General features: G+C 35.7%; 4 protein-coding genes across 5 annotated transcripts; 3 read left to right on the forward strand and 1 right to left on the reverse strand.

The window, feature by feature from the left end:
* LOC110410576 (cyclin-A2-2-like) lies at nt 1-6,433 on the forward strand. Its single transcript, XM_089782563.1, is given in 14 exon segments — nt 1-205; nt 1,289-1,649; nt 1,926-2,214; nt 2,659-2,786; nt 3,169-3,208; nt 3,211-3,260; nt 3,639-3,772; nt 4,079-4,154; nt 5,151-5,227; nt 5,316-5,349; nt 5,451-5,600; nt 5,704-5,782; nt 5,785-5,794; nt 6,394-6,433. Coding segments are annotated over 13 exon segments (1,437 nt in total). The 5' UTR covers nt 1-205; nt 1,289-1,319.
* A 1,021-nt stretch (nt 6,434-7,454) lies between these two features.
* On the reverse strand, nt 7,455-11,218 carry LOC110410639 (Protein phosphatase 2A regulatory B subunit family protein). Its single transcript, XM_021420448.2, has 2 exons — nt 9,292-11,218; nt 7,455-8,067 (listed from the first exon to the last, which is right to left on the reverse strand). The coding sequence occupies exons 1-2, from the start codon at nt 10,444-10,446 to the stop codon at nt 7,711-7,713; spliced, it is 1,512 nt and encodes a 503-aa protein (XP_021276123.1). The 5' UTR covers nt 10,447-11,218; the 3' UTR covers nt 7,455-7,710.
* Nucleotides 11,219-14,586: 3,368 nt separating this feature from the next.
* Nucleotides 14,587-19,312, forward strand: LOC110411060 (C3H4 type zinc finger protein). 2 transcript variants are annotated; one of them, XM_021421070.2, is made up of 6 exons: nt 14,587-15,143; nt 16,834-17,315; nt 17,593-17,718; nt 17,816-18,107; nt 18,635-18,857; nt 18,959-19,312. In XM_021421070.2, exons 1-6 carry the CDS (start codon nt 15,006-15,008, stop codon nt 19,036-19,038), a joined length of 1,341 nt encoding a protein of 446 aa, XP_021276745.1. In that variant the 5' UTR covers nt 14,587-15,005; the 3' UTR covers nt 19,039-19,312. The 2 variants fall into 2 exon arrangements, with proteins under 2 accessions (XP_021276745.1, XP_021276744.1); XM_021421069.2 differs by having other exon boundaries at nt 15,005-15,143; nt 16,475-17,315.
* Nucleotides 19,313-20,597: 1,285 nt separating this feature from the next.
* On the forward strand, nt 20,598-26,813 carry LOC110411655 (uncharacterized). The gene is made up of 5 exons (XM_021421903.1): nt 20,598-20,760; nt 21,368-23,470; nt 24,689-24,809; nt 25,508-25,567; nt 25,651-26,813. The coding sequence occupies exons 2-5, from the start codon at nt 21,405-21,407 to the stop codon at nt 26,587-26,589; spliced, it is 3,186 nt and encodes a 1,061-aa protein (XP_021277578.1). The 5' UTR covers nt 20,598-20,760; nt 21,368-21,404; the 3' UTR covers nt 26,590-26,813.
* Nucleotides 26,814-27,358: the final 545 nt, after the last annotated feature.

Raw genomic sequence — 27,358 nt, forward strand, 5'->3', positions numbered from 1 at the left:
GCACCGTCCCGCTCACGCAGTCACGCTCCTCTCCCCTGGCTTATATCAACACACTACACTCTTTCAAGCCACAGCTCACTCACTCTCTCTCTCTCGCTTTTTCTCTTTCTCTGAGAGGATCGAAAAAAGGGAAGAAGCCAAAGAAAGGAGAACAAATTTGTCTCTAGAGCTCTCCATTCGGGGTCTCGGAGCTCCCCAAAGCACAGTAAGCTCGCCTCCATCTCTGTCCTGTTTTTTTTTATTGAAAAAAATGTAATCGCAGCTCTAGGTATTTGCATTTGATTATTTTTGGCTAATGCTGGTTTTCGAGTCGGTGGAGTTTGAGAGTTTCATTTTGTAGATCTGTGATAGAGCTTTTTTTTCCGATATTTTTGCACATTTTTTCGCTAATTTTTTTTCAAGCTATGTTTCGTTTTATTATATATATTGAAATTCAATCAAATTTTTAAGCGCATTCGTACTTTTTATGAATCTGAAGGTTCTTTTTAATTATTTTTTAGCAAATATAATAGACTCTTGGTCTTTCTGTCTCTGTTTTTTGTTTTTTGCTTGCTTTAGCTGGGATATGAATAGAAGAATTTTTTAAACTTTAAGTCTAAAATACATTAAAGCTGTTTAGGAATTAAGGTTTTTCTTTTTTTGGTTTCTGATTTTTTCTTAAAGATAATGAAGGACTTGAACAATAGATAGAATCCTCTGTTTGGCATTGGCTAACTCAGAGAATACCTTAACAAGAAAACAGAAAAGTCAGTTCTCTGAATTTTTATCATATATCGAGACAATGTGAATTTTTAAATAGCACCCCCCTTTCCAAATTTAAAATTTGGAGTGATTCATTCTTCTATCAGGGTATTTATGTAGTTATTACTGCTAGTGCTGAAGTTAGTGCATGGATGTGGAGAGAGGCTGTAGGTTATATCAAAAATCAAAATTCCCAAGCCAGAGTTCCCTACGAGACATTCAACTGTTAGAATTTATACTTTGATTTGGACTTTGGAGATCTAAGATTCAAATTTTTGAAGATGGTGAGCTATGTCTGAAGACTCAATAGGTCATCATATATATCAAAATATAGATTCTAGTGTCAAATACAAGGGATAATTTATGCATGAGGCTTAAGTTTCTTGGGTCAATAAATTTGTCATATTGTAGTAGAAATTAGAAATATGAGATAATATTTATACAGTTGGAGGATTGATTGAAGTCATAGGGTTTTTTCTTTTTAAGTTATAGTGTAATGTGTTCTTTCTTCTGACTGCTTGACAATGATTTGGTGTTAGAAATGCAGGTTCGATGAAAAAGTTTTCAATTTAATTATCATGCATTGTTCTTACAAAAGGCAAGCCAGTATGAATAAAGAAAATGAACCGAATGAAAAAGTTGAAGAGCCTACAGGACGAATTACACGAGCACGGTCTAAAGCCCTGGGGGCAGCAGGAGGAATATGCTCCTCCTCAAAACCATCCTTCAAACAGGACCAAAAACGTGTTCTTCGAGGAAACTCCAAAAGAGCAGCATCAGATGAGAACAAAGCTTCTGTGACTGCCACTGTCAGCCTTCAGCCTAAAAGAAGGGCAGTGCTTAAAGATGTGACTAATGTCTGTGCAGAAAGTTTGTACATGGACTGCATAAATGCAAAAAAAATTCAGGTAAGAACATCCATTCTTTTTTTTTTTCTTTGTCATGAAGTTCAGTCTGCAAATTTCCAGTTTACCAAATATAATATACTCATAACATTCATTCAGGAACTTCATGCTTGTTAATTTACTATGACCCGAATAAACAACTTAGAAGATGAAGTTCTTCCTGATAAAGGTTATAAATGCAGGGATGACATTTGCTTCTGTTATTCTCCTAGCACCAAAATATCCTTTCTTACTAAATAATCTAAACTAAGAGTTTCGGTTCATATTGCTGGTTGACAGACCACCAAGCAGACTATTAGAGACCCTAGGGAGAATAAGAAAGAAATGGCTGAAGATATCTCCATGGAAATCCCATTAGTCGAAGAGGATGTTAAAACAAAGTTAGCCGAAGACTTATCAAAAATAAGGATGGTGGAAACACAAAAAAGCACTTTACCCAAAATACTGGAAGAAAGGGAGCAAGCGGAAGCTATGTGTCCTGGTGCAAGAGAATGTTCTGTAGCAGATCCAATGCCTCCAATACAGCCTTCAAGAATAACTGTTGGACTCCAAAGCCATCAAGAAAAAGGTTTGTGCTATGTTTAAAATCATACAAGTAATGACATGCCTCTGTTTAAAATCTTTTAGTCGGCTGTCTAAGAAATGGCATACCTCTTTCAGAAGGTTAAGGTGTGAACGCTACTGCAAGGTTAACAGGCAATAAGATACTGCACAGTATTACTATTCTGGTTTTTGACAAATATTTTTATTACTTTTAAGTCTGTATCTGTTTACGGAACTTTATCATGAAAATTGGGCATTTTGTGGGTTTCATTTTTAAGATAGATAATAACTAAATTAACTGATTAATAATATTCTAGTATGTACTGAAGTAGATAATGTCATTGATGTTTTGGCTGTGTAGAATATGACAAAGTTTCAAGAATATGACAAAGTTTCAGGAAGAAGATTGTTAGTTAGCTCTTAAAAATACTGCTTGTAAATTAATGTTGGCTTTGATTGAATAATGCAGAAGAAAACAAGGTTTGCAAGAAACCAGGAGCCTCAGAAGGTGTTGTGGATATTGATTCAAACCTAAAAGATCCTCAGTTGTGTGGCTTATATGCTTCAGACATATACAATAATATACGTGTTACTGAGGTTGGTGGTGCAATTTTCATTCACTTAATGCCAATAGCATTGTCATAGTTTTTCGTAAGAGCACTCTAGTTTCATACTGATCACTATTCAATATTATTTTCAGTAAATTTTAATTTGATGATGCTTCTACTTTTTTTGTTTTTCCATCTTTAAAAAGTACAATATAAAACACATGTTACGTATACTATTATCAGATTTAATATTCTCTTGTCAGAAATATCAGGGTTCTTTTGGTTTTACTGAAATACTTTTTCGATCTTTTTTGCGTTTTTGAAAACACTGTTATATCTGTTTTTACTAAGAAGAATGTCTCTTAGCTTACAAGTTTTGCTCTAGCAACAACATAATTGATGCTCATTTCATGAGATTTTCCTCTCCGCAGCTTAACCAAAGACCTTCAACTAATTATATGGAACAATTGCAGCGGATATTACTCCAAGCATGCGAGGAATCTTGATTGACTGGCTGGTGGAGGTAAGTCAATGCAGTTAAGTTATATAAACCCAAATAGTTACTTGCGTCTCCACCTTGAATGCAGGATAAACATTGCAAAGGCTGTTTGTTTGTCCCTAGTACAAGATATTATTATGCAATCCCATTTTCTTGTTTATAAGCAGGGACAAAGTCTGCTGTTTATTATTCTCTCTCCCTCTCCCTCTCTCTCATCTCCCCCCCCCCCCCCCCAAAAAAAAAAAAAAAATCGTATATTTACCAAGTTCTAAATAGAAGGATATTCTGTTTGTACTAGTATTGTATAAAGAGGGTAGCCTTTTTCACTCGCTATTGTTAGTATGAGTTAAATTTTAGGCTATTTGATGTGCTTGCTATTTATAGTTTTTCATCCTGTTACAGGTTTCTGAAGAATATAAGTTAGTCCCAGACACACTTTACCTCACAGTGAGCCTAATTGATCGTTTTCTGTCTCACAACTTTATCGAAAAACAAAGACTCCAGCTACTTGGGGTTGCTTGCATGCTAATTGCCTCGTAAGTCATTTAGTTTGTTTCTGCACTTATTCTTATCAGTAGATAATCACAAACAATAGTAAATGCTGGTCATGATGATGTTAACAACAATAAGGGATCCTCTTTCTCTCTTTCATGAGCAGTCAATTATAGCTTGCATATGCATGCCTGATGCATGCTGATAAATATGGAAAAAATACCTATATCTGTTGAGGTTCATGTATGCACCAAACTTTTGATTGAATTTGGTGATATTTCTAACATTGGTTATTATTATCTTACTCTTTCTCTAAGGATTCTGACTGCTTTTTTTTTTATGGTTTGAAGAAAGTATGAAGAGATCTGTGCACCTCGAGTGGAAGAATTTTGCTTCATCACTGATAATACCTACACAAAAGGAGAGGTATGATAGTTTAGGTGTATACATTGCAGTTGATGACTCTGCTAGAGTCATAACTTCAGCAGAGTCATTGACTTGTGCGTTTGCCATCATTCTAAGCTTCTCAATCCATATGCATTCTGGACTTCTAGGCTTCCCTTGACTCCCATTAAATCAAACCTCTTGACACCCCTTTCAGCCCTTTAGTTTTTATAGTGCACAACCAAAATAGTTAATACTTTCATTTTTGGGTGCTGCTTGGATCTTCTTAAATAGATATTCAGAACATCTTTATAGTTCTGTAACTTTTGGGCATTTGCATTGAAGTTCAAACTATAAGGGTTGCATGATGGATGAAATTTGCCAAATGGACTCTGTATTTCAGTTGCAGGAAATAGTAGAATAACTTGTGACTTACTAAAGAAACAGCATAAGTAAACCCAAACTAAAAGAGTAACTTTTGCATAGCTGACCTCATGTGAGATAACAATTACCCTGACAATAAAATCTTCCTACAAAATTAAGCAAATTGCTTAGGATTTTTGTTTATTAAGCAACCACATGTAGCTTCTCATTCACAAAGAAAATACTTGTTTCCAATGCAGAATCAGAGGCAATTTGAATACCTCATTGTACATTATGTTCCTGAGTTACAGGGATAGAAAATTTTAGTTAGGTAAAGTTTTTTCATAACAAGGTGGAACTTATTAATGAATACTCCCAGAGGAACTTGCCTTAATGAAAAGCTAACTACTTGTGAGGTCTATTCCTCATGTAAGTTTCACTCCATAAGGCCTCCTAGCAAATTCTGGCTAACTCTCAACACATTTGTTAGTCACAATAACACTTTGATTGATTCATGATGTTAAAAATCAAAGCCAACTCTGGTCGATAATTTGGATTGAGTTTTTCCAAAGCACTTGATAAGGAATTTTCCAACATTATGAAATCCCCTTTGAGACAATAATGTTTGTTAACATGTGCTGTTATACAAGGTTCCTGATTCTAGTTACATGACAGGTGTTGAAAATGGAGAGCAAAGTTCTGAATTTCTTGTGCTTTCAGTTATCTGTTCCAACCACAAAATCATTCCTCAGGTAATTGACACCATCTTCTAAACTATGCTTTAAAAGCCATCAAATAGTCAAGAAACTAATCATTTGACACCTAATTTTTGTTTCTCAGGAGATTCATTCAAGCAGCACAAGCAACTTATAAGGTACTTTCTCAGAATCACTGTCTACATTTTTCAATAAAATCAATTCAATATTAAAAAAAAAAAAGACGACTGATTTGCACTTCAATTACCTTGATGTACAGGTTCCTCGTATGGAACTGGAGTTCTTAGCAAATTATTTAGCAGAGCTGACTCTTCTTGAGTACAATTTCTTAAAGTTGTTTCCTTCACTTATTGCTGCATCTGCTGTATTCCTTGCCAGATGGACACTAAATCAATCAGACCATCCATGGGTCTGTAATCCTTGCACCCTCCTTCAGTTTCACTTTTTCTTTTCTTTTTTTTTATAATTAGAAACTATCTCTGAAGGATACATTTCCCATATGATTTTAGCAGAATCCAACCCTGGAGCATTATACTAGTTATAAGGCATCAGAGCTAAAAACTACAGTACTTGCACTGGAAGACTTGCAGCTCAACACTAATGGTTGCTCCCTGAATGCTATACGTGAGAAGTACAGACAACAGAAGGTAAATTATAGATTGATAAAACATTAACTTCGTAGCATTTTAAGACCAATTTAACTAAATAACATATTCCCATGACACCAACAAAATAGACTTAAGACATGAGGGCCTGTCTGACAGACAGCCACATGTCTTTATGTCTTTGAGTATATGACTCAATGATATCTCTTGCTTAAAAAGGTAAAGATTGAATCTCTCCTTTTCGAGTTAAAAAAAAAAAAAAAACAGGCTTGGTAATGGATTTATGTTTGAAAGACAGGAGTTTCTGATAAAACTGAATTTTCCTTTTGCTTTCTGTTACCATGACAGTTCAAATGCGTAGCAACGATGACATCCCCAGCAAGTGTTGTATCACTTTTCTCAAGATGAAGGGAAAGCTGATTTGTCCTCTAAACCATGACAGTCCATGTCCATTCCCCTCCTTGGAGAATGAATCTGATTCCCAAATCTTAAAAAGGTTTTTTTTACATTTTTAGTTATTTCGTATCTTTTTCTTTTCTTTTCCTTTTAAATTGTCCAATTCAATCTTCTTCTATCATTGTTGTAACATGTTGTCAGGTTCTGGTGCTTCCAGAACAACTTCACTGTAACCTTGTAATCACATTTTGGACCGTCGATGGTACATGCCTCGGAGGCAGAAAATAATCTTTTAGAACTTCCTTTTTCCGATGGGAATTGGGATGTCCTAACCACCACATGTAGAATCTTTTTTATTGGCTAGGTTGCAAATTTGTACTTAATTTCAACATGACTCGCTGTATCTAAGACTCCCAAAAAACAAAAAGAAAAAAAGAGAAAAAAGAATGGCTTCTTTTGCCCATCTCCAATGCTTTTTGACTTATTTCTTCTAAATGGTAATCCATTGTTTTTTTGGCCAAATCTTGAATTGTAATCCACGTTTCCTTCTTTGATCGAAAAGCAGAAAATGGATTCTGTGTTTCAACTAACCCTCACCTCCCTAGATGTTAACTAATTACGACGTCCATACAGACTCACCACTAATTAAAACCTAAATGATGATGAGTTCGAAAGGTCCATCTCGTGATGCGTGTGGGTTACGGTTCATACTAAAATTATTATTTAAGGATAAAAAGCCAGGGGAATGGCTCTGAGGGTACTGGGGAGTAAAGAGTGGATGATAGCCACTCTCTAATACTATTGTATGCTAGGATTAGACAAGGAATCTTAGAATCGATGGGCATTGGCTGGACCTCAGATGTGTTTTCAACGTCAAGTATTATCATCATCCTCAACGAAAAGCATAAAACCAATAGGAACAAGACAAAATGATTTTTCAGGAACCATCAGTGTCTGAAACTATAGCCACAAGGCACCGTCCTATTGGCGTCGTGACCCCACAACCACCACTTGATCGATGTCTATGACAGTGAAGCAAAGGGAGGAATGAATCAAATGAGTTTATAATAATCCAAGCAGGTGAGGGTTTGGTTTTATTTCCTTGAAACAGCAACATTTGATTTAGACTCTTTAACTCTATGATACTATATTAAACTGATGCCGATGCTACATATGAGCCAAACTTAAAAGAAAAATACCGGTACAAGAAGGTGATGGAGTTGTGCGTGATAAGGGGAGAGAGAAAGAGAGAGTAAACAAGATTAGGTGATACATAAACTTGTATAATCCACTGCATGGTCCTTCCCATTACGTTTCCCAGGAAGCAATTAACATCCCACACAGTAGCATTTGGAGAATACAGAAAACAAGTTACAAGAAAAGGCTGCCAATGGAACATCCAAAAAAATCCCACCACCCCCTAACAGCAGCCATTTGCATACATTTTCCCATCATTATAAAAGGTGGGAAAGAGGAAAAATCAAAAACCTCAGGACAACAACAACTCAGGAAAGCCACTTAACAGGCGATTGACGTTGCCAAAGGAGTTACCAGAACAGCAGTATTTCCAGTTATTGGCTGGAGACTGGCTGCATTTTCTAGTCGCTCCCATGCTTCCTTTCGTTTCTCAGCTAATATGCTTAGGTTTGCCTCTTCCTCCATAAAGTGAGTGTGGCAGGACATAAACAGTACATCATCCATCTCCATGAAAATCTTTCTGACATTAAGAGTTAAGTTAAGCACTGCTTGGTTCCAATGGTTCTGGGCATTCTTTTCTAAGAATGGAAGTATGACGGGCAAAATCACATGCCGATTATGTGCAATTAAGTTTACAATTTGATCATTATTCCAAAAGAAAAGTGCCCTTTCAGCCACCTGAAACAAGCAGATTAATCAAAATAAAACTTATAATCATCTTTCCAAATCTTAGTTTAATTAGATCAATTAAGTGAAATCACTGATATCTCATGATGAGTATAAAAACCATACAAGGAAAGGAGGCCAAGAAAAGCATCTTTCAGAATAAGAAAAAGAAAACAAAGAAAGAATAAAAAAAAGGCATCACCCAACTAAAACAACAGTTAAACACTGGACCTGGGAAGAAGCTTGTGGAATTTAGTCCACTGCAAAAATCTTCCAAGGTGAGGGCAGCCTTTCATTGCAGTAAATTTACATCCTTATTGTAAAATGAGGAAATTTACTCTAGTCACAGAAGGCTACCAACCCCCATTAACACAGTTGATATAGAACTTCTAGTCAATAATTGTTCGGTTGGTTGCATTAGATAGACAACTCTAATGTTGCAAACTAAAGACAACTAGCTCACAGGTTGTGAGATACAATGTTTACTGACTTTCATGTCGCATATTTATAAACCAACACTCTGGCATTAATAGCTGAAGATTTAACAGCAGAACCATAACATTTGCAACCCTCGTTAAGACATCAGGAAGTCCCCCACAAACCGAGGCCAGACCCCAAATTGGCCTGAGTAAGATGGAGATGCAAGTAAGCTTATTCACATTAAAGCCAACCATGAGGCTGCCAACCCCCAGTTTAGACATTATATAAGTCAACAAATCAGGGCCAACCCCCAAGTTGTCCAAAGTTATGCTAACTTCTGGTGCGTGGGCTTAGCTTATTCTAATTTCCATTCCTAGAAAGCAACAGCTTCTGCCCAGGTATAATCCATGGCATTATATCAGGTATAGTAAAGGATGGAAAAAAGGCAGCATAAGAAGTTGAAATGCACCCAAGCAAGGCATTAAAAGCAAATAAATTTAACATGCATAAAAAATCACAGGAAACATTTCATACAATTGAAGATAGTCTACTCATTATGTTTCTTAGCAAGTTAAATGATACATCTTTTAAATGCGATATGGTAGAAAGTTTGAAAATGGAAAAGAGTGAAATAGAAGGTGCAGAGCATGACGCAAAATTTGTCAAAAAAGAGAATCCAAGTCAATGCACCACCTTGGTGAAAAGGAAGATAAGAACATACTAAGTATGACATGACTAATTGAAGAAAAGCACACAGGCTATCGTCAGTAAATATGATGTAACAAGAATATACCGAGCTACATGGAAAAAAAATACCTGGAAGTGGAAACTGTTGATGCAACAGCCAATCCGCCAGAACAATGGGACCATAACCCTTTGGAATTCCACCATATTAATTGCTTCCAAAATCTCTTCCAACTCACCAAGAAACATCACCTCCTTCTGGCTGTTTGTTATGGGCCAGTACTTCAGCAACCCCCTTATCACTGTACTGGACAACTTGGGTTCCTTCTCAATGAACTGCGTAACACAATAGGACAGTTGTTGAAAGTAAACTCCCAAAGTTTTCGGCTTGTGCAGAGGAATCAAAACCCTCCACAAGAAGATCTTATGCTCCTCCTTCAAAGGCAAAGCAAACCCACTGATTATACTCCCAAAAATCTCCAACAACTCCGCGATCCCATTATGTCTCTCCGTCTCAAAAACAAACCGATAGAATATATTGCTAATAGCCTTCCGAATAAACGGCCTATGAACCATAAACTTCCCATAAACCCTATGCAATATGGTCTTCAAACACTCCCTTTCCCTTGGATCCTCCGAATCAAACAAGTCAAGCAATCTCAAAATAAAGGAATGATCTATATACTTTTTTGCTAGTTTTGCATCAAGACACGAAGAAGTGATAAACTTAAGCAGCAAATCATACACAATTTGCAAATGTGGCCAAGCTGGATCAAACATTGGCTCATCATCATCATTTTCACCACCATTACTTACACTAGACCGATAATTAGGCGGGAAAACTCTGAACAAGTTCACAGCACACATCCGACACATCGCTAAAATCGCGGGTTCGCTAAATCTAACAGACCCAGATGCCACAAAATCCAACAACTCAAGCAAGGTTTGTCTTTTAACATCTTTTTCAATTGAACTTTTAGCTGGGTCAGTGAAATCGAAAGTTACACAACAAAGGCTAACTTTACTCACGAAAAGATTCATTTTTTCCGAATTCGGCACGTCTTTGAATGGCAACAACGGCTCGATTCCTGCCACAACACTCGCCGGGAAAACGGCTGAGGATGTCCGTTTTGCAGCGCAGGGCCGGACAGAGCCCGAGTTCAAACTGTTGGATCGATGAGTTTGTGGGGTTGACCCAGCTGTCGTGCATGAGTTTGACCGAGCTAGCTCCGGCGAGTCCGGTTTCCCGGATTTTCGTGGGAGTTTACTGAGGAATTGCCTTAGCATTGTAGATTTTCTGAGGGATAAAATTTAAAAACAAAAGAAAACCTTGAATTTAGGACCAAGGGCTCTTAAATTGAAAACAGCCACATTGTCCGGAGACTGATTCGATAAATTAATAAAAAGAGACAGGAAACAAAGAAGGAAACCCTAACCCTAGATTTTGTTGATAGATCTGGGAGAGACAGGAACGTGTTTAGATCGAAGCCCAAAGCAGAGAAAGAGGTTCTTCAAGACTGGTGAAAAGGGGAAACCATTTTCAATGACAAACATTTTGCTTTCAAAATTAATGGAAACAATGTTCACAAATATCAATCCAAAACCAAAAAACCGAAAAAAAAAGTAAAAAAAGAGGCAGAGAAATAATGTTAGATGATGAATCAGAATCTCATTATTCCTAGAGAAAAGAGGGAATTGATTGCAAAGTTATGTACGAATCTTTGATACTGAGAGAGAAAGATCCACCCCAGAGATTTCTAGAGAAAAAAGTGAGAGAGTGGAAGATGTGTGTTTGGACAGAGAGAAAGAGAAAAGAAAATGAGGCTAAAGAGAAAGCTTGTCATTGTCGTCGTCGTCGTCGTCCTTGATTATTTTTTATGGTGGAAATCTAGCTAACTGTCAAGGTCGAGTTTTTTTTTTTTTTTTTGGAATCTCTGTTGTTGTTGAAGAAAAAGAAACAGAAGGACAGAGAATTTATTTTTCTCGGTTGATGAGAAAATTGTGGGATTTTCTCGGAAAATGCAGGCATGCGCCTTTTTTCAAAAAATAAAAAAATAAAAATACCTAAGAGAAAGTACAATTATTTTCTCACTTTTGTTTTTGTTTGCTTATGTATGCTCTGGTTTGGTGCACGTTGATAAGATGGTGACACGTGGTTTCAACCGTTGGATCATGATTGGTTCTATTTGATGACGTTAGTAATTACTCTCTGACGGTAGCGGAACTTACAAAGGAAACGATTGAAGTGTTAAATAGTGATATTGCGTTTAAACTCGACAGCTGCAGTGCCTCCCAACATTCCAATTCCCACATTATCAATGCTTGATTGGTGAAGGACAATCAGACTGCAATGAAACTGAGTCAATCGGCAAAGTTTAGACGTGCTCGACTCGGACTCACCAACCCAACCAGAGGCGAGGGAGAGAGGTGGCGGGGAGCCTCAATTTTTAATTTTTTTATTTTTATATATATATAAATCAAAATAAATAATTTTGTCATTTTTAAATAAATCAAAAGAATTTTTTTAGAGTAATCAATTCTTAAATTTTGAAATTAATTTTTTTGCTTAAAGTAGGGGAGTTATGCCTCTTAATGTCAAAAAAAGAAAAATCAATTATTAAATTTTGAAATTATTTTTCTTTTCTATTTTTCTTTTATTTTTTCAGCTTAAATTTTGGAATTATAAATGTTTTAATTTTTTAATACCTACGTCAGTTAATGTCATCATTTCTTATATTATTTAACACGATTTATCTTAACTCGTTTAATTTCTATAATAATTACAAAATATACATTTTTAATAAAAAAAATTACAGAGACGACGTTACATAAAAAAATGAAAAATTAATTTTTTGCTAATTCATTTTATAGATATTATCAAAATCATTATACAATTTTAGTTATAGATGAATTGAAAAGCATGAAAGTATGTTAAGTACAGTTTACGATATTTAATATAAAAATTTAATATTAATTTTTTTATTTTTTATTTTGATAAATTTAAAAATTTATATTTAAATTATTAATAAAATGTTATATTATAATTTATTATAATTTAAAAATTAATTAATTTTTTTATTTCAAATATAATCTAATCTAATCTATAATCTTCGTATAAAATTTTAAATTCGTCACTTAATTTAACGCCTTACCATCTTATACAATGCACTTGCTCGCTTCTGCCACTCGAGGATGCCATCATAATAAAAAAAACAACAGCAGCTCTACCATTTCTTCTTCACTCCTTATGAACAAACTTGTGTTCTTGGAATATTTTCCTCTAATAACGTCTCCCCATATAAAGAGTGTTGATTGTAACAACTCTCCATCCATGCTTGGCCACCAGAGCTTTATTAAAGGCATCCACTTTTTCTAAATCCAAGCCCATGCTCCAGTTTTAGCTTGCTTCAAACATTCCAATTTGACCACTGAAACCTCCTTTTCTCATCCAAACTTCCCCATCACAAATCCCTGGTTTCCTTTTTCAAAGCTTTCTAAAGTATACTTTGATAATAGAAAATAGCCTATTTGCATAGGTTGGGATTGCTTGTGTTGTTGTTATAATTAATATCTCTTTTCGTGTTGGGTAAAGAAATCCATCCATCCGTCCATGCTTCTACATGATCCTTTCTCCTTTCTTCAACTTCCATTGAAAATCTATTCTTCAAAATTTCCAACACTTTTACTTTACAATTTTTATGAATAAAAATCTTAATTTGTCATATTTCATCACTTGCCTGGTAACAACCAATAGCAATCCAAAAATTGATGGATCTTTCAAAATTAATTGGTAAAGCTTCAGGATCATCTTAAAAAAAAGGTAAATGAAGAATGAAAGGTCCACTTCTTCTATAGTACCTCCATACAAATTCCCTTCTCGTTGAGTATAAAGTAAAGCAATTGAAAAAGCTTGGTCACAAATAATAAATAGGTACGCTAATAGAGGATCACCTTGTCGAAGACCACGTGAAAGGTCAGATTTATTGGACGGTGATCTATTGATAAGAATTGCAAATGACATTAAATATAGACAATTATGCTCACTCTTAGTTATGAAAAATAAATATTTAAAAATTGATATAATATCTAATTTTTTTTTAAATTATATAAAAAATATAAATAAATTTTTATTCTTATATTATCTTCTATTAAATACTTATATTTTTATTTTGGATCAAATAAGTTATTATAACTTATAGTTAATTAATCTTTGTTAGTCGATTTATTATTTATCAATTTTATATCATGTAATGTTAATGTGATATTTTGATATGTCATAATAGATGATAACGTGATATATATAAGTCGTATGATGATATGACATTTTTACTTTTTACATTAGCACTACTTTATCATCATATGATATAAAAATAGTAAGTGTCATTTTGATTAATGGTAATTAATCAATAATTAGTTATATTCAAAATAATATAATAAAGATTTATTTAAAATTTTTTAAATATTAAATTTTATATATTCTTTTAGTACAATGTTATACTTTTTATATAATTTTTTCCATTTTAATAGTAATCAAACAATCATGTTATTAATGATATCAAATTGTCTTTTGTTTTAAGATTTGAAAAAGTTCTTAAATTATTTAGGTAAATTCAGATGAATTTTTATACTTTTATTATATTTAATCAATATCTTACATTTTTATTTTGAGCCACATAGATCATAATATTTTTATTTTAAGTCAAATAAACTCTTTATGACTAGTGATTAATTTAGTTAAAATATAATTTATCATTTTATGCTGCATGACATTAACATTAACATATCATTGATGATAATATCACATGTCAACATATCATAATTAATGATATCACGATATGTTAATTTGATATGATAACATATTCATGTAGTATTTTTCACTTTACATATCAATATTATATCAGTGTCATATGGATATTAAATAACAAGTAATTTTTTGACTAATGATAATTAATTAATTATTAATTATAAAAATTTATTTGATAAAAATAAAAATACAAAAACTTAATTAAATATAATAAAAAATAAACTAATTTAAAATTTCTTCAATAATTTAAAAGTTTGTTTGGGGAGTATACCTGTTGTTATTCTATTTACTCACATTATTTCTTACAAATATTTTGTTTTGGGAAAGTATGACAGATATAAGGGCAAATGAAAATTCAAAATTTAGATTTTAATCCTCCTAGAGAGGATAAAAGTTGTTAATTCAAACTTAAATTCAAATCTTCTTTTAATTATTTATTTTATATGCGAAAAGCTTACTCAATTCAAAGGAAACAAAATTAGTAATTGTTTTTCTTTTAAATACCGGCACTGAATTGCTTAGAAATTATTATAAGATAAATAATAATAATATACAAAAACCCATAAAAGAAGTACCACAAAATCAAAAGCAAAATAAAGAACAAGTAGAGTAGCGAACAAGCAAAAGAAGGAGAGGGCAAATGGGAGGAAGGACAAGATTTGAAAATTGCGGGTGTGTCGCTTTTTCCAACGGCGACCCGTTACAGCTAGCGATCCTCTAAAGCCACATACAAGCATACGTGGCAAATGGGAGAAAATCCAGCAACAGGGCAACCAGACGGAGGGGAAAAATCCAAAGGAGTTAAAAAAAAGTAAAAGAAAGGCAACAAAAGCGTTTGAATTTTCAAAGATGAAAAAAACCAAAGATCGTGAGGGTAGGAGTAGTATATTATAGTATTATTATTCCTGGGTAACCCACCCAAGCAAATGACGGAGGTCCAGTGCTGATGCTTTACTGTTATCTCCCAAGAAAGAAAGAAAAACCCAAGGAACAAAATTCACACGCGCTCTCACACGACAAACCTTCAGAAAGGGAAAATTAGATGAAAAAAACAAACCAAAAAAAAAAAAAAGCAAAGCAGCAGCTCAATCACTCTGTAAACGTCACCGTTTTCAGCTTCTCCGGTTACTTCTCAGCTCTGACAGTCTCTAATCGGTTCTTGTCAGTTCAATCCTTTCTGGTACGATCCTCTCCCTCTCTCTCTCTCTGTGCCCCTGTGTGTTTACTTTTTGTTCGCTTATGTATGTTATATTTTGATGGCAAATATCATTTGCGGTTTTTGCTTTTTGTTGGTGTCTTTATAGATTGAATTTTGTATTTTGGGAGGTTCATTGAGTGAGAATTAATGCTTTTTTTCTTTTTGTTTTTGTTTTAAATTTTTTGGTGGGTTTGATCTTTTTTAAACGTTAGTCAACGCTTGCGATTTTTGCGGCTCAAGAGATATCGAATTTTTTTCTTCATCGAGCAACTGAATGTTTAGGTGTAAGGTGCAGGGGTAATGCTTCGATCTTAGGGTGTCGCTACTGGTTTTAATTTTAATGGATTATTTGATTCGAAATTTTATCTGGATATTAATAGTATTTCTCGAGTTGGGTTGAAGAAGAAATCAAGTGAAAGAAATGAGAGTAATAAGAAATTTTCTGCAGCTACTCTGTTATTCTTTATTTTTATTTTGGGGGGGTGGGGGCGGCTGTGTTGAGGTAGTGAAGGATGGTGTTCATTATGGTGAAAAGTTTAGTTTTTGAAACAATATTAATCTCCTTTTCTTCTAAGAGTGAAGCTGCTATCTTTGTTTGTTGGTTAAGATTTGTCAAGAACTTGAATTGGATTTTCCCCCATCCTTTTTTTGAGCTGAAATTTCTAGAGAGCATTGGAGATGTATAGGTTAAGCCTGAATTCCACCCTTAAATTTCTTATATATCCTATGAATGTCGAAGTTCATTGCTTGGTTGAGGGGAATGGGGAGTGTTTAATTCTTTTAGAAATAAAAGAAGAAGGGAGATGCAATGATTTAAGGCAGATCCAACGGGGCTGTAATTGTGCTGGTGTGCAGTTTGAGGGTTACCATATGAGAGTGTAAAGGATTTGGGATATGAGAAATAATGAATCTAAAAATTCTTGATTATTTCAGTTTTATTCTGCTGCTAGTTGATTTCTTGTTGTCTGTCTGTTCAATTTAGTGCTGGAAAGGTAACCTGTCAATTATTCTCATGTTACTTGTCATTGTCCATTTATATCTCAGAAACTATATTTAGGTCATAAATATTTCTTTTGTCAATTATTAATTTAGTTTTTAAAGCACAATGGAGCCAAGCCCTTTCATTAGTTCACTTGGTGGGGATTTAGCTTATCTAGGTTTTGTGGGTTCTTATTACAAAAATCAGTTAGTTCAACATGTCTTTTACCTTTTCAGTTTCATTTATGCTTATCAACTATTTTATATTCATGTCCTTAAGTGGGAGAAGATGTTGTTCTTTTTATTCTGATTTAGTTGCATTTTCATTCTTAAAGGAACAGGAATTGTAAATTTATCCACATCTTGTGGTGCCAAATAATTTAAGTCGATCATCAGAACTTGACAAATATCAGGGACAAAAGTGCCCATTGTTTCAGCACAGTTAAGAAGTACATAAAGCTGGTAACCTTGTGTTAGGTTTCTATGCTTTCGTCATTTCCAGTTGTGTTGGTGAACTTAGATGGATGTTCCCTCTTTGGAACTGCATTCTGATAATCGAACTGACACTTGTCCATTGTTAATGGAGCGATCAGAGAACTTTAGTGAACATATTATTGACATACCAAGGAATGGTGATACTTCCTCATCAAACTTGTCTCATGATAGAACTTCGAATGGGTTGGATGTTTTGCAGCGTGAAGACAGACCTTCTGGTAGTGCAAGAGTACTAGGTTCTCAGCCTTCATCATCTTCTTCCAATGGTACAAACTCAAGACCCTCCTCTGCTGTAAGGAGAGGGGATGCCCGTCGTCGAAGGAGTCCATTGAATTCTGGTTTGTGGATTTCTATTGAACTAGTTCTTACTGTGAGCCAAATTGTAGCGTCTATTGTTGTCTTGGCTTTGTCAAGGAATGAGCATCCCCATGCACCGCTGTTTGCTTGGATTGTGGGTTATGCATCTGGATGCATAGCAACCCTCCCTCTTCTTTATTGGCGTTATCGTCATCGTAACCAGGCTTCTGAGCAAGACCCAGTTCAACATCATCACACTTCACACATTAATGTCCCTGCTGGACCCTTTTCTCTCTCTGTCACAAGGACTTCTGATGGGGGTGATCATCGTCCTGCAACTATGTCTCCTAGAGGTGGTCATAATGCAGGAGTAACAAGTGCAAGGTATGATTTTCTTATTGTTATTTGAAATGAGAAAAAAAGATAAGCAGAGAATAAGAGACATTTTCAAGTTCTGTGTTTTTGGTGCACTGATTGCTTCCATGAGTTGCTATGCAGATATGGTATATTTGACCATTTGACCTCCCATTGTGTTAAAGTTGTTTTTACGTTTTTTTTTTTGGGTCAAATGCTGCTGAAATTTGACAAAGAGTCTTGCGTAGTTGATGGCTATAATGGCCTGTAGCCTTTAGTTGACAATCAGCTGATTCTTATCTTGCAGAATTAAAGCACTAGTGGAATACTTCAAAATGGCTTTAGATTGCTTCTTTGCTGTTTGGTTTGTGGTTGGCAATGTTTGGATATTTGGTGGGCGTTCATCTGCCAGTGAGGCTCCTAACATGTACAGGTACTGGCCACTGCCTAGTGGCATGGGTTGCATTTACTGCTTTTAGTTTGCACCTTTTCTAAGAGTTCATCCTCTTTTTTATCTTCTTTCTTTGCAGGCTATGTATAGTTTTTCTTACATTTAGCTGTATTGGGTATGCTATGCCCTTCATTCTATGTGCTACAATCTGCTGTTGCCTGCCTTGTATTATTTCCGTCCTTGGATTTAGAGAGGATCTATCACAGGCCAGAGGGGCCACGCCCGAATCAATAGATGCTTTACCAACTTACAAGTTCAAGGTGAAGAAAAGTAGAAATGGAGATGATAGGGAAATCGTCTCAGGTGCTGGTGAGGGTGGGGTTGTGGCTGCAGGAACAGAAAAGGAACGTGTCATCTCTGGAGAAGATGCAGTGAGTGTTTCTTGATTTCTTAATGGATTCATATTCAGATCCTTTACACTGATCCTCCATGATGTGTTGATTATTGTTTTGATAATATAACGGCATGTCTCATAGTCTAGTTAATAAGAAGTACAAATCTCTTTGCACATTTTGAGTTGATATTCATAATTCCAGGTGTCATAAGCAATATCTTTACTTGTGCAATTATAGTTAACGTGCTCATTATATTATTGTTATGTTACTGTTTTGTTCCTTTGATAATCAGCTATTTAAACGCATTATATCATTTGGATTCAGAACCTGCTTGACTTTGTCCTTTGCTATTATCCTTAACTACCTGAGCTGGATGACCAATAGGCCTATGCTCACTCCGTGATTTACTGTAAAGGCTCAATTAAAGATGTGATGGCATTCCACACTACTAAAATTTACTCGGGAATGATTAAGGGGGCCTTATAAGTTGCTGGTTTGTTCCTCTTAATGTTTTGTTCTTCCTGTACATACTGATACGATGGCACTGTTTGGATCTTGTATAGGTGTGCTGCATTTGTTTGGCAAAATATGCAAATAATGATGAGCTGAGGGAGTTGCCATGTTCTCATTTTATGCACAAGGAATGTGTGGACAAGTGGCTTAAGATCAATGCTTCCTGTCCTCTTTGCAAGAGTGAGGTTGGTGAGAACATTTTGGATGCCATCTCTGGGACAAGTGCCAGCATCTTGAGTTCACTCTCTGGAACGCACGATAACCAACGACGAGGTGAGAGAAGGGTGGGCAACAGTTATACCAGCACTGTGTTTTAATGTAATAAAAAGATATATAAATATATTGATCCTGTGGAATTATATTTGTATGACCAGCTGCATACAGTTTGATGATCTTTCTTCTTATGTGTTGGGTGGTCGTCCCTTCCATTCTTTATGGTTGTCTTACGGGGTGAGATGTAGCTTGTTAGACACACACACGGCAATTCTCCAATTACCAAACATGATGTAGCCAGATTGTGCAATGTCACCATCAATCAAAAGAGCCATGTAAAATTTATTGCTATGTCGCCAATCAGAGTGGAAAATGATTTGCTATGTAATTGCACATACAGTTATATAAATAATAGAGATTTTGCAAAATTTGCAAAGAATTTTAGGTTTTTGCCTGCAAAATCATTTGTACTGGGGACTTCAAAGCAATGAATGAAGAAAAACTTTTCTGACTTTTCCTCAAGCTGTCCCTTCCTTTGAAAATGGGTCTATGTTTCCTTGTGATCTACATCAATTGCATTACTCCTTATTTGATAGAATATCTGTATTTAATAAATATCTAATTAAATTTTGAAATTCTTGTACCAACTCATATTTGAATATCTTAAAAATTATACATTAAATACTTGTACATATTAAATGCTCGATTAAAATTAATTTTTTTGGTCTATTATTAAAAAAATTAAAATTAATTCATAAAAAAGTAAATTAAAGTTTAAAATTATAGTGATAACAATTAATGAATATTAATAAATATCGCATTAATTATAAGAAATTTATGAACAAAAAATGATATATAGCTAAAATTTAATATTAAAATCAGAATTGGGTAGTGAGTTTCCTAAAATTATTTTCTGACCTTGCTCAAACTCATGATGGGTAGTAATTTTACTATATAAACTCTTTTCGAATATAATTATAAGATGCTCTAATCTTTCTTAATCGAATAATATAAAAAATGTACTTATTAACATTTCCATATAAATGAGTGGTTGGTTTCTATTGAGTATTTTTACGCAGAATAATGGAATTAAACTATTTAACTCTTCATTATAAAAATTATTTGTAATAAAAAGAAAAAAGAAAACAAAGAAAATGACAATTTATTTAACATAAGAAGAAAAAGAAAAGAAGAAGAAGAAGAAGGAAACAAGCCCTCTTTAGAAAGGTGCTTTTTCTATTTCTTATCGAATTTCCTTATATGTAAAAGAAATTTTGGTACAAATATTTGGCAAATAAGTTGTTTTGGCATGATGGATTGTGCTTTTCAAGATTCAGGGCAATTTTCAAGATAAGCTCCGAATATGGATAAAGTCCAGACAGATGAATAAATGATTTATAATCGAATTTTTATATAAAATTAAATAAATTATCAACTACTTTTAAGCATATAAAAAATTAATATAAAGACCAAGTATTAGTGTACACAAATCCAAGTAAAAGTAAGTTGCCCAATCGCCTATCTTACCCTTCTGTGGCGGTGGATTTGAATTTGACAAATATCTTGATCCGACCCATTCAAGAAGCGAGTCAGGTCAATGCTTTGGTTGGATCCGATTTGCATAATCGATACAGGTGGGCTGAAAATGGAGATGGGCCCGAATCAGAAGATAGAAAGGCGCACGTGTCAATCTAACAATCCGCCTCTTGAAAAGACCGTTTTCACGCTTTGACACGGGATAAGACTCGTAAAAAAGTGACACTAGGACTCAGAGGCGGTATTCGTTAACCTTCTAGTATTTTGTTACTATATATTTTTTATTTTAATTAGGGTTCACAATTTCTTTGTTATCAAACGCCTCTTCAAAGCCTCTAAAAACTTCTTCAAGCTACGCTCAAATCCTCTCTACGGCTGTCTGCTTTCCCCCTCTCAGCTCCGCTCTGCTTCGCGTCTCTCGATTCAGGTAAGCTTCCTACTTCGAAGCCCTTGACCTTCTCTTGAATCAATCATTTTTCTGAAAAATTGACTACTTGTTTCGATTTAGGGTTTGAGATTTGGATCGGTTTCTTGACAATAGGTTTTTTTACTCTTTGTTTTTCCCGTTTCTTCCTTCGATGATTGCGAACTTTGCATGTTTTCTTTTTCATGTCAATTAACTATCTCAAGAATGTCTAGTTTTTATTTTATTTTTTCAATTAAATCTCATTTGCAATTTGAAAGAATTGAGTTGTTTTCTGCTTTAAAAGCATTGCAATTGGTTATAATTTTGTTAGTATTATTTACTACTTTCTGTTTGGTTTATTCGTCTTTCTGATTTTAAGGACTTGGACTATATAACTCATCGAATATTGTACTTAAATTGAGATTTTATATATTCAGCGGTCTTTTCTTTTTTGACTAGTTTTAATAATTCAATATTTTGGAGAAGTTAAATGATACTATTTCATACGTTCCTTACTTTTGGAGCTTGGCTTGCATAGCCATTCTTTTGTTTCATTGATGAAGTCAACATGTGAGCGCGATTTAATAGTATAATGGATTGATGATTTATTTGTTGGTTTACAATGCAGTGGTATTTGTATATACGTTTTATGGTACTGATCTAGCATGTCCAACGATCTGGTATCTCAGCAATTAACGATACCTGGTAACCAAATGGCTCAGCTGGAACCCATTTCCAGCAAATTGGAAGCACCGATGTCCATGGGGTTGATGGGATTTGGAACCAGTGGATCTCTACAGCAGCAGATACCTTCGAGTATGCCTATAGGGCAGATGGGATCTGTGTCAAATGATCTTAGGTCGCAGTTATCATCAATGTCAAAACAGAAACCTGGACAGATTGAGTCCCAAACGTATTCTCAGCTATCACGGCAGTATTTAATGCCTAATAAGCCAGTAGGAGAAACGAGTCCCACCATGTTGGATACTCTGAGACCACATCAATTACCAACTTTGAGCAAGCGTAAGGCACCAATGGAACCAATTTCTACGGATTCTGTCCCACAGAAGTTACCAGTACCAAACAAACGAGTTGCACAAATGGAACACAGGCCTTGGTTGCAACCAATATCTGCACCTAGTAAAAGAACTGTACAGATGCAGTCTGTTTCCAACACGCCAGGATCACAGCCTTCTCCAGCATCGATTAAGAGATCAGTTCCAAATAAAACAGGGTCATCCGCTTCAAGGAATCAGCCTGGACAGATGAGGTCGTCTCCAAAAGTTCAGACTGAGTCATTTGAATCTGTGAGGTCCAAGATGCGGGAATCATTAGCTGCTGCCCTAGCCTTGGTATCTCAACAGCAAGGTGAAAACTCAAAGGTGGAGAAGAATTCTAATGGTGAAGCTGCAAGTTCCCCTGGGAAGACACAGGAGAGTACTAACCCTGTTGATTCTAATTCTGGTAATGCTGATGCTGTTGGCTCTATGTCTGCAGAACCTCAGGGGATATTGCTTTCCAGTCAGGATGGTGCTGGTGGTGGGAATATTAGTGACACTACAAAAACTTTGAAATGTGATGGGCAGCAATTTCAATCAAGCAATCTTTTGCCCAATGAGGATGTTCCATTTAGTGATAATATTTTTGCAAGAGATGAACTTTTGCAGGGAAATGGTCTTTCTTGGGTATTAGAACCTGTAATAGATGTGGCAGAGAACAAGGAAATTGAAACTTTTGGGAAACAAAACCCTGTTAATGAAAAGATAGGAGAAATTGCTGCAGAAAAATCAGTACAGTCTCCACAAGTTTTGGCATATCAAATTGAAGCAGAACTATTTAAATTATTTGGAGGTGTGAATAAAAAGTATAAGGAGAAGGGCAGGTCTTTATTGTTCAACTTAAAGGATCGTAATAACCCTGAACTCAGAGAAAGAGTTGTGTCAGGTGAAATTTCCCCAGAACGACTATGTTCTATGAGTGCTGAGGATCTAGCTTCTAAAGAGCTTTCTCAGTGGCGACAAGCAAAGGCAGAAGAGCTTGCTCAAATGGTAGTTTTGCCTGATACAGAAGTTGACATTAGACGATTAGTGAAAAAAACACATAAGGGCGAGTTTCAAGTGGAGGTTGAACAAACTGATAGTGCTTCAGTGGAAGTTTCTGCTGCTACTTCAATTAGTCGGCGACCAAAAACTGAGGCAAAACAAGGTCCTACAACTGGTAAAACTGTTGGAAAGAAAAATGGATCAGGTACTGCAGGTGAAAAGAGTAATATAGAGGACCCTGATCTTACCATTACCATTCCTTCAAGCGAAGGGCCTGATCCAATGCAAGGGTTGATGGGAGAAGATGAATTGAAGGATGCAGATTTTCTTCCTCCCATTGTTTCCCTTGATGAGTTCATGCAATCTCTTGATTCAGAGCCACCGTTTGAGAATTTACCTAGTGATGCTCGGAAAGCAACATCCATTTGTGATAAGGATGACTCAGAAGCTGGGTCTGATTCAAAGTCTTCTGGTCGAGCTTCACAAGATCCTGTTGATACTATGCCAGATAAACTTGAAACTATTGATGCGAGCAACGTGAAGTCTGATGCAGATGTCAAGCCAAATGACATTCCTGCAAAAACAGGAACTACTGTTTCTGTAGCCACTTTGAAGGGTGAACATGTCTGGGAAGGGTTGCTCCAGCTGAATATCACAGCCATGACCTCTGTCATTGGTACTTTTAAAAGGTATGTTTTACAAGATTGCATGCTATGCAAGGATATATTGTTTTTACCTTTTTTTTTTCTCCCTGAACATAATTTGTTGTTGGTCCTTTTTTGGCCTGCATCTGTTGGTATCTGTCTCAGTTTGTCTGCTATAGATCATGATGCTTCTTTTTTCTTTTCTGTATATTGTTAGTACAAGCACATGTTTGTTTATTTATGATCATGTGATTTATTGATGAGCGGAGGCAGACAATGCTTAAGTTTAAATTTCTATTAACTCCAAACTTTGATGATGGTGATTTTTTCCTCTAAATCTTGTGGGCCTGGTGGGTGTCTTTTGCATTTTGTGCTTGCTTTATAGATAGGATTGAATTTGGGAAAGTTGTGGAGTTGAAACATCATAAAACTTTCTTGGTTTTTTAATGTTAAAACCATGACTAGGATATGGATATGATAGATTTTAAAGCTTATTTCTACTTGCAAGTCAAGTATTTTGAGGACATCGTCAAGGTAAGTTCGTTGTGAAGTGAGGATGAGCTCGTTGGAGTGCCATTATTTGTAGGCAGCACGGAGAGGCACATGAATATTGGAGGTAGATAAATGGCATGACTTGAAGCATGGAGGAAAATGATCTATAAGTTGTTTGGTTTAAGGAAAATCTGTAGAACGAACAGGGAAAGGCCTTTGGATGTGATAAGAAACTATAATGTGCTTTATTGAAGAGGGAGATTCCTTATAGGTTTAAAGAAATAGGTGGAAGACAGAATATTTTGGTTGATGTGAATACCACCTTGCTGTGTTCAAATTTTTTTTTTTTCCTGATGGATGGTTTGCTTTTGATTGAGGTGCTGAGTATTGTGATTTTCATTGAATGTTTTGCAATGTTTGGGAACATGGATTTGAGACAGCAGCTTTGGAGTTTTGTGAAGATGAAATCATGAATGCACACACTATATAGAAATTAGTTAAAATTCAGTGTTGCTATGTATTTGAATGAGTAGATGAACTTAAAATTCATAAATTTATCACTAAATATGGATTGAACAAATTCATGAATTTGAAAATAATGATGAAAGTTATGTTTACATGTGTGTCATCACATAATAATTTTAAATTTGAAATCAAAATTCTTTCTTTCAAATTCAAGTTGTCAAACCCAACTTTCATGTTCTGTGAAAGGAAATAAATCTGTTTTAAGGTTCATGGTGTGTATTAATGATCCAAAATTTCATGGTGCAGTGGTGAAAAAACTTGTACAAAGGAGTGGCCTAGCTTGCTAGAAATCAAGGGCAGAGTCAGACTTGATGCATTTGAGAAGTTCCTCCAAGAGCTTCCCATGTCCCGGAGTCGTGCTGTAATGGTATCTCAAGTTCATTTACATTGTAGTAAATTCCTGTACTGCCATAAAAGAAAAATTGGGGGAAAAATAACAACTTTTTTATCCCAGTTTATGTCTTCCATTTATCTCTTTTTGCTGATTGTGGGGTCAATCCCATTTAATAAGTCAGGGGCAAACAAGAAGAGACAAAAGGGATGCAACTTGATTAAGATTCTTAGTTTGAGTAAACATGAAAGATTGATCACCTCATCTGCGATTTCCCGCTGGGTGGACTAAGTAGGAATGAAAAGTTTGGAGGATGATGATACATCTGATTGGCGTTACATGTAAAAATTGTGCTGTTTCTATGAGTACTTGTAGGGTGCTGAATAACTGGAAACAAACTCTGCCCAATGAAAAGAATGTCAAATGTTGCCAATATATCCTGATTAATCACCCAGGGAAAGAACGAGGACGTCAAATGTTATGTAAACTCGAAACATAATAATAATCTGTGTAAATATTTGAGTGCCCCTCGGCGAATAGGTCAATCTATTTGGATAAGGGAAAGTGGTATTTTTTTTTCTTAAATTTTTAAATTTTTAGGGTGGGGGTAAAAAAATTTATGGTTCAGTTCCCTGTATATTTGTTAAAACTACCATTTTAGAGCGTAAGTTATACGTTAGACTGATGTAATTCTTATATATATATATATATATTTATATATATATTTTTTGCAGGTGGTTCATTTTGTTTGCAAGGAGGGATCAGCCGACAGTGAGCGTGGGAGCCTGGTTGAGGTAAGAAACGTTGGGAAACTTTCTAGTTAGATTGACTCTTGTTTGGTTATCGTCTGATAGTGGACTTACATGCGCTTGTGCAGGCGGCTGATTCGTATATTTTGGATGGGAGAGTGGGTTTTGCTGAGCCTGCCTCTGGAGTGGAACTTTATTTTTGTCCACCTCATGCCAAAACACATGAAATGCTCAGCAAGATCCTCCCGAAGGACCAACTTGAGGCTCTTAATGCTATTGACAATGGTCTAATTGGAGTTGTTGTATGGAGAAGAGCTCAATTAATATCACCCAACTCAACTTCACACCATAAACACACCTCAAAAAAGCAACACCTCACTTCTAGGAGACAGCAAGAAAAGGATGCTAACATGAATACTAATTTTCCATCAAAGCCTACTCTTTCCCATGGTGGACCTCCTATCTATTCCAAACCCTCTCTTGATGACAACGACGATGATGATGTTCCCCCTGGATTTGGTCCTGCCACTACTCGGGATGAAGATGACTTACCTGAGTTTAATTTCTCTGGTGGCTCAAACCCATCGGGGCCTCAATACCCCACTGGGTACCAATCCCAACGAGTGGGGATAGTCTCGGCTCATTCACATTCTCAAACATCGTCTCGTCCTGTTGATCAAATGAGGGAGCTCGTACAAAAGTATGGGCAACCAAATACGAATGCGTCCCTAGGAGTTTCAATGCAACCGTGGAATGATGATGATGATGACATACCCGAATGGCAGCCTCAAATATCCCAACAACAGCAGCTGCAGCAACCAACCCAAGTTCATAGATTTCAACAGCCAATGCATGTGCCCCAGCAATTACCCCACCAGACGTTGTCGACCATGCATGTGCAAGGTCAACAGAACACAACTCAGTCGTGGCAGCAGGGAACTTGGTGGGTTCCTACGTCTGGCTCTCAAGGCCAACAATTTGTCAATGGAGCTCAATTTTACGGGGCAGCAGTAGGAACTGGGCAGCCTGCCTGGCGAAAGGATCCTCCACACAGTAGAGGCTTTTAGTTTCGTCTTTTGTACATGCAATGTGATTGTTGCTGTTTTATTTAGCTGTCCTCTAGGTTTTTTGTAACCTTGCATGTTTGCATTACAATAGTAGTTTCTTAAAGCAAACTTCAGAATTTGTGTTCTTCTCAGGCAACGGCCAACGTGGGCTTTAACCGAACCACGTTTTAAAGCGGACATGGCTACCACAATTCAACTAAGATTTTCACAACATTTCCTTGAAACTATTTTGCACGCTGATTCGGATTTTTGGACGTGGGTTCGTCTTAACCGGACCATCTGTAACACGTCGGTGGACTCGTGTTAAGCACTGAAAAGTAGACACCAAAAAGGCTCTTTGACATGCATTGCCATTGCTGCTATTCCATTCCATTTCTTTCTGTCCCAAGCAGAAAAAAAAAAAAGGTAGAAGAAAATCCGATTTCAGGTCTCTTGCGTTCGCACATAAACATGTCTTTGCTTTTACTTTTGATCCTCGTAACAGAGGAGGGCAGCAGCACCGTCAAGACTGCCTTTACTCCTTTACATCAGAGGAAAGTATGATTTCTTTAAACTGTTTGCACATCGTTTCAGTGGCTTATCTGTTTACTTATACCACTACTACAGTAGGATGAAGTTCTTCCAGTTATTCAATTTATACCTTTTGATTTTAGCTGTTAGAGGAGGTTCAACTCTCATAAGTTATGAATTATGAAAATAAAAAGGAAAAAAATTCATATTCAAACATGGAATTGATCAGGCTTGTGGAAGAAATCCGTATATTATCACT

The sequence above is a fragment of the Theobroma umbraticum genome, unplaced genomic scaffold (genome assembly GCF_002168275.2).
Source record: "Theobroma umbraticum cultivar Fairchild unplaced genomic scaffold, ASM216827v3 scaffold_56.0, whole genome shotgun sequence".
Classification (NCBI taxonomy): Eukaryota; Viridiplantae; Streptophyta; class Magnoliopsida; order Malvales; family Malvaceae; genus Theobroma; species Theobroma umbraticum.